This window comes from Mercenaria mercenaria, chromosome 7 (assembly GCF_021730395.1).
Source record: "Mercenaria mercenaria strain notata chromosome 7, MADL_Memer_1, whole genome shotgun sequence".
Taxonomy (NCBI): domain Eukaryota; kingdom Metazoa; phylum Mollusca; class Bivalvia; order Venerida; family Veneridae; genus Mercenaria; species Mercenaria mercenaria.
The window spans coordinates 19,382,463-19,389,393 of record NC_069367.1 but is presented as its reverse complement, the minus strand read 5'-3'; the positions used below and the strand labels follow the sequence as shown (position 1 = coordinate 19,389,393).

Genomic DNA, 6,931 nt, shown 5'->3' with positions numbered 1-6,931 from the left:
AAGCGTACAGTCTGGATTTTAAAAATTGCGATTAGTGGGCCAGTAATGTATCGAATAGTGGGACAGTGTAATCGGCAAAACACATTTTCCTGAAAACGTATTCGTTACCATAGAGCCATGCCATCGATACGTAAGATATTTATCTACAAAGAAGCAAAGGCGACTTCCGTTTGGGCGTACAGAGAGCCTATACTCTGTGGAATCGCAGTAATAACTACTGGAATATTTAGTGATCAGTTTATTTAACAAATAAGTAAATACTATCAAATATTAAGACGCGTGTCAAAATTGGCTATCATGTTAAAACACTAATGATGCCATTTATAATAGCACGAAAAAATGTTGCTGGTAAAATTGAACAAACATACAATTATTATAAAATAAATCAATGTAAAATTGAAAACTGAATTACTGTCCAAAAAATTAAATTTTGAGTTTGCTCTTAATCTGTTGTTCGAGTGAACCCTCGCTGGTTTTTTGTGGTTGTCTGGCACGGAAAAATCCGCCAATCTGAACACGTGTGTCTGTCTTGGTCATCCACGGAGAGTGCGCAATCCGGTTCATTGTAAACCTGCAACAGTATGTTAGCCTTAATACAGAAAAAAAACGATTGTAAATATTTTCAGAAATGCAAGAGCCATGACGTCAGTGAGTAAATGTTGTCAAATAAAAATAAAGAGAATTTTGTATATATCTGATAAATAAATACAGCTGTGGATTACTTTAGATAAACACCGTTGTTGCCACGTTATACATGCAACGTAGTCAGTATTTTGAAAATTCATCGTTTTTGTCTCAGTCTAAAAATCGAAGTGCAGAGTTTTGGGCATGTACCTGAAAAAAGGTATAACTGAAAAACGATTTCTAGCGGAAACTATTATAGCAAGAGCTCGTAGAACACGAAATGCCCCCTTTATGCATTTAGTAACACGTGACACAAGGAACAGAAATTATTTGGCCACTTTGCACTGGACGTTTGACGTACTAACCTCAAATGAATAATCATGGCTCATTTACCAGTTACATGTACAAGTGACCTCCGTATCAACCTCCGTATCAAATGTGATCTTAGACCAAAGCATTCTCTAGTTATTTGGCAAAAAAATTCTACTGTTCTTGGTCACTGTGACCTTGACCTTTGACCTACTGATCTCAAAATCAAAAAAGGCCATCTGTTGGTCATGATCAACCTCCCTATTAAGTTTCATGATCCTAGCCCAAAGCGTTCGGAAACGGTTTAACTGTTCCGTGTCACTGTGACCTTGACCTTTGACCTACTGATCTCAAAATCAATAGGGGTAATCTGCTAGTCATGATCAACACCCCTATTAAGTTTCGTGATCATAGGCCGAAGCGTTCTCAAATTATCGTCCGGAAACGTTTAACTGTTCCAAGTCACTGTGGCCTTGACTTTTGACCTACTGATCAATAGGGGTCCTCTGCTGATCATGACCAATCTGCCTATCAAGTTTCGTGATCCTAAACCCAGGCGTTCTCAAGTTATCATCCGGAATCCGTTTAACTGTTCCGGGTCACTGTGACCTTGACCTTTGACCTACTGATCTCAAAATCAATAGGGGTCATCTGCTGGTTATGACCAACTTCCCTATCAACTTCTATGATCCAAGGCTTAAGCATTCTCAAGTTATCATCTGGAAACCGATTGGTCTACGGCACGACCGACCGACATCTGCAAAACAATATGCTTCTCCTTCATAACAAAGTTTCATATAGTTTTAATATAAACTACAGTGAAACACCGCTCGCTCGAGGTCGCAAGGGGATGAGCAAAATGCTCGAGTTATCCATGGTTTCGAGCGACCCAAACATTGACCAACATACGAAGAAAATTGAAGTTTGTTTTACCAATTGTCATCGAGATCATTTGCAGAGGCAACGGTGATGCGTAATAATAACACACTCGTGACATTTTCAAAAAACGTATTACAAACGTTATATATAAGAGATCGTAAATGGCACATTTGAAGAAACAGCTAAGACATTTGTTTTTTGAAATACTGCTATCGAATTCGCAGTTTTCTTCTCCAAATTAAGATCTCATAATTATCGTCTCTTATTTTATGAAAAGGCTATCTATTTCCTTTATTTGCATGCGAACAACTGTTGATTAAAATATTAAGATCTCATAATTATCTTCTCGATCCCGCAGAAAAAAGTAATAATTAATAACAAGTTTGATCAATAAAATTTTTCTTCCACCTTTTCATCAATAATTAATCTCATTATCAGATCAAATATACCGACAAACAAACATTTAAGATAGTCGGGGATTAGACCATGCAATTCTCACGACGTGCGAAAATTTTAAATTAACCGATACATTCTGACCGCCGAAGGTGTGAAAAATTTTGACACCTCTGCTCGAGTTTGCCATAAGCAACAAAGAGTAAACTAATACACAGGGACCAGGTGTCATGCTCGAGCGATCGAGTTATCGATGCTCGACCCGGCCATTGTAATTTCACATAGAAAATAGAAGGAAATCGGCCGGGACCACATGAATTGCTCGAGCGAGCCCGGGTGCTCGAGTCATCGATGCTCGAGCGAGCGGTGTTTCACTGTAGTGGTAGTTTTTGAAGAAAAACGTATGTCTTCCACCACTTCACATGCAGACATTGTAAAATGCCACAAAGTGAGGGCCGTAATGACTCCAGGGAAAATCACTGAACCATAATATTCCAACGATATACACAACTAGGTTTGACAGCGGTAACTCAAATAAAGTTTGATGGAATTCCAACCAGTGATGTAGGAGAAGTACGTATAAAGACTTTGATAAATCAAGGTTCATAACCTCGCTGAAAATCATTTATTCAGAACATGACCATAGTATGCATAACTAAGCTTCAGACTAATAACTCGAGAACTTTGTTGAAATTCAGCCTACTAGTAATTGTATACAGCAAGTAGTGTAAACACTGTGAAATATGACAAATCAAGGGCCATAACTCTGCTGATAATCACTGAATCGGAACATGCTGATGATATGTATGAATAGGCTAAGCACTGATAACTCCTGTAAGGTTTGGTGGACATCTGCACAATGGTGAAAAAGAGGTTGCTAAATTATTATAAAATTTAACAAATGAAGGTCCATACCTTCCCTTAAAATCACTGAACCGGAACATGCTGATGATATGTACAATGAGATTTGGCACACTGGTCACTCCTGTAAGGTTTGGTGGAAATCCGCCCCATTATATAATAGAAGTGGCTAAAACATAGTAAAATTTGACGAATCAAGGGCCATAACTCTGCTGAAAAACACAGACTTGGAACATGCCCATGATATGCACAACTAGGTTTGGCAACAGTCAATTTTGTAACGTTTGGAGCAATTCCTTCTGGTGGAATCGGAGCAGTTGTCTGGACAAAGTAAAATGTAACAAATCAAGTGCTATAACTCCACTGAAAATCACTGACTCGACAATATGCACAATGAGGCTTGGTACTGATTATTCCTGTTAGGTTTGGTGGAAATCCGCAAAACATAATTAAATTTTATGAATTAAGGGTCATAACTTAGACTAAAATCTTCGAACCGAGAAATGCCGATAAAATGCATAATTGGGCTTGACACTAATCACTTCCGTAAGGCTTGGTAGAAATCTGGCCAATAATATAAGAGAAGTGGCCAAAACATAATAAAATTGAATGAATAAAGGGCCATAACCCAGCAAAAAATCATCAGACGATATGCACAACTATACTTGGCAATGATCACTTTTGTGAATGTTTAGGTAAATCCGTCCAGTAGGGTCGGAGTTAAGCGGACAGACATACTGACAGTACTAAATCAATACATTACAAATACTGATTATAGCAGTGCCAAGTTTCAAGTTTCAAGTTTATTTGAAATTCAAGGCCCATGAGGGCATCTGATATACAAGACAATAAAAAAACAATAACATAGATACAAAAAAATGGCAATACATAGTATACTGCAATGTATCTAACATGTGTAGATTGAGAATAAAACACGTGATGAATGAGATAGATCTAATACATTGCATTCTAACAGCTTCAACAGCGTATCATTACTATCACTGTTCAATAGCATAGAAAACTTAACAGAATTTGGGTGCTGAAAATAAAACTTATCCAAATATGTTCTTCTCAAGTCATTAAAGTGTGTGCAATTAAATAGATAATGGAATTCATCACCCAACAGATTTGAATTACAAAGCTGACAGTGCCATAATTCTCTGGGAATACTAATAAACCTGCCCTTTTCAATAGGTAACTTATGGTTAGTACATCTAAATTTAAAAAATACAATGGCAAGATCAGTAGGAAGAATTCTGAAGTAATTTTCAAATGCAAAGTTTTGCCATTTTGGTGACATGATAGTGTACTCGAAACAGTATTTTCTTACCTTGTACCAAGGACCTAAATATCTAAATGTCATTTTACGTCCTTGATTGTACTAACGTGATAGAGGGCAGTGCCTTATTTGAGAAATACATGTATACAACGTAATCAACATGCACAAGCACATTCGTTATGTTTCGTACGATGACTTTAAAAAGATTATATTTTCTGAAAGATTCGTGACAAAATTACGTAATTTGATAACCCGAACTGGCTCTAATATATACGGTTATGTCAGAACGTATATACAACTTATGAAATGATAAATAATGACTATATTATAATTGTCATCTGTCCGACAGGCACCTACGCTGAGGCACATTACAATAGCTGTCCGTAAGACAACCAATGTTTGACTATTGGAATTGTTGTCCCAGAAGCAGTAATATTACCCTAAATGTTAAAATATAATTCTACAGAGTTTCCATCCAGTATCTGCATTAGTTTGGAGATAGTAACTTGCATGCAGAACTTTAACCAGAAGTTTTTAGTTCAAAAGGGGACATCATTTTGCAAAATACATGCCAGAGTTATGGGACTTGATGCTATCATCTTATTTTATAAACCCTAAAAAACGTGTGAAGTTTCAATTCAATATTAGTTTTTGAGATCGTAACTTGCATTCAAACCTTCAACCAGGATTTTCTAAGTCGAAAAGGGGGCATTATTTGGCCAAAATGCATGTCAGAGCTATGGGACTGGATGCTATCACCTAGTTTTATAGCCCCGAACACACATGTGAAGTTTCAAATCAATATCTGCATTAGTTTTGGTCTTTTGGAGATAGTAACTTGCATGCAAAACTTTAACCAGGATTTTCTATGCCCTAAAGGGGGCATAATATGCCCAAAATACATGTCAGAGTTATGGGACTTGATTCTTCCTGAGAGGTTGGTTTTTGACCTAGAAAAAGAAAAATAAGTTTCATAGATATATGCCTTTAAATGGACTGGCCTCCAGATCGTTCGACAACAAATTTGAAATAAATGCTATATTTCTTAAGAAAGCTTTGAAAATTTTAAAATTACTGACGGAAACACATTAGAATTTGCTGTTTTTACAACTTTTTACGATGAAAATCAAAAAGCGTTTGTAACACTTTACTCCAGGTAAACTGTCTCGATTTTCTTATATCAATAATCTGAGGTCAAAATTCACTACTTCCGCTATGGCGCTATTGGTTACGACGACGAGAAAATGTTTTTATTGCCGCGACGGTCCGGGGTTCGATTCCCGACGCGATCATCTACTTTTCTTGATTTTGAATTTTTAAAATATTTTGGAAACAAAAACTCATATTCTAGTGTTCATAATATAACCAAACTCAATTTGAAAGAAAGATTATTTAAGCCAAATCTGGAGGTCAGTGCCTTTAAATAATAACTATATGTAATTGCAAGCAAAACTTTAACCAGGATTTGATAAGTCCAAAAGGGGGCATAATTTGGCCAAAATGCATGTCAGAGTTACGGGACTTGACGCTTCCACCCGAAAACACAAGTGACGTTTCAATTAAATATCTGCATTAGTTTCAATTCAATATCTGCATTAGTTTTGGAGATAGTAACTGGCATGCAAAACTTTAACCAGGAAGTTTCAAAGCTATATGCCTTTAAATGATAGCTATACGTACTTATATTCAAAACTTAAACCAAGGTGTGACGCCGACGCCGATGACAGGGGGTGGGGTGTTGTAGAATAGCTCGGACTATTCTTCTCCAAGGAGACATAAATTTATGTCGGGACTAACCTGGTTTCTGGTTTATACGCCAGCATTCCCTTGCTGAGACTTTTGAACTCCCTGGAGAGAGCGAGAATTCTAACGTCTGGAAAAGGAATCTCCTTGGAGGCGTTTTGAATGACGTCACCACGAATGGTTCCAAGTGGGGTATGACCGGTACAGACAGAGTAAAGCAGGGCACCAAGAGACCATATATCAGCCTGCTTTGGGTTGAACGGTGTCTTCTCCAAGATTTGTGGTGCCTGGTACCCTGTGATAGAAAATATAGTACAATAAGATAAAAACTGATTACAAGGGAGGAAATATAGCATATTACACTGAATATTTGTTGAACATATCCAGCAAATTGAGCATATTGTCGAAAGCGTGGTGATGCGATCTTTGTAGTATCGACAGAAGCGGAAATCAGCGGTATGATACTGATGTGGAAAAATCAAACCATTAAAAACGTCTGTCAAAACGTAACACTGATGCAGGTAACAAACCCATGCTAGTTTAAAAGCGACTCTTTGCCAATGGTGTGGGTTAAAATTAATCACTTAAAAATCTTAATAACCCAATCTTGAAAATGTGGCTTTAATAAGGCACCCTAACAATGTTTTTAAAAGATGAAAATGCATTTTGAAAAGATATAAAAGTCAATATTAAGGGATTTCACAACATTCAATACCGCTTAGCCTTTCACTTCTTGTGTCATCTTTCAATGCGATATATACAGTTTATATTAAACCCCCAAACCCACTGGCACCAGACCACCACTGGCACCAGACCAGAAAGGAAATGCCACTGTACATGTTA

The 6,931-nt window shown here is 37.1% G+C and overlaps 1 protein-coding gene across 3 annotated transcripts in view; it reads right to left on the bottom strand.

Annotated features, from left to right (window-relative positions):
- Positions 1–223: 223 nt before the first annotated feature.
- LOC123554800 (GPALPP motifs-containing protein 1-like) overlaps positions 224–6,931 on the bottom strand; it is a 222,094-nt gene continuing 215,386 nt past the window's right edge. For all 3 annotated transcript variants that reach the window (XM_053547711.1, XM_053547713.1, XM_045345152.2), the window contains 2 exons: positions 6,143–6,383; positions 224–571 (listed from right to left, as the gene is read on the bottom strand). In XM_053547711.1, the coding sequence (XP_053403686.1) occupies positions 424–571; positions 6,143–6,383 (389 nt within the window). In that variant the 3' untranslated portion in view covers positions 224–423. The remainder of the gene's footprint in view (positions 572–6,142; positions 6,384–6,931) is intronic.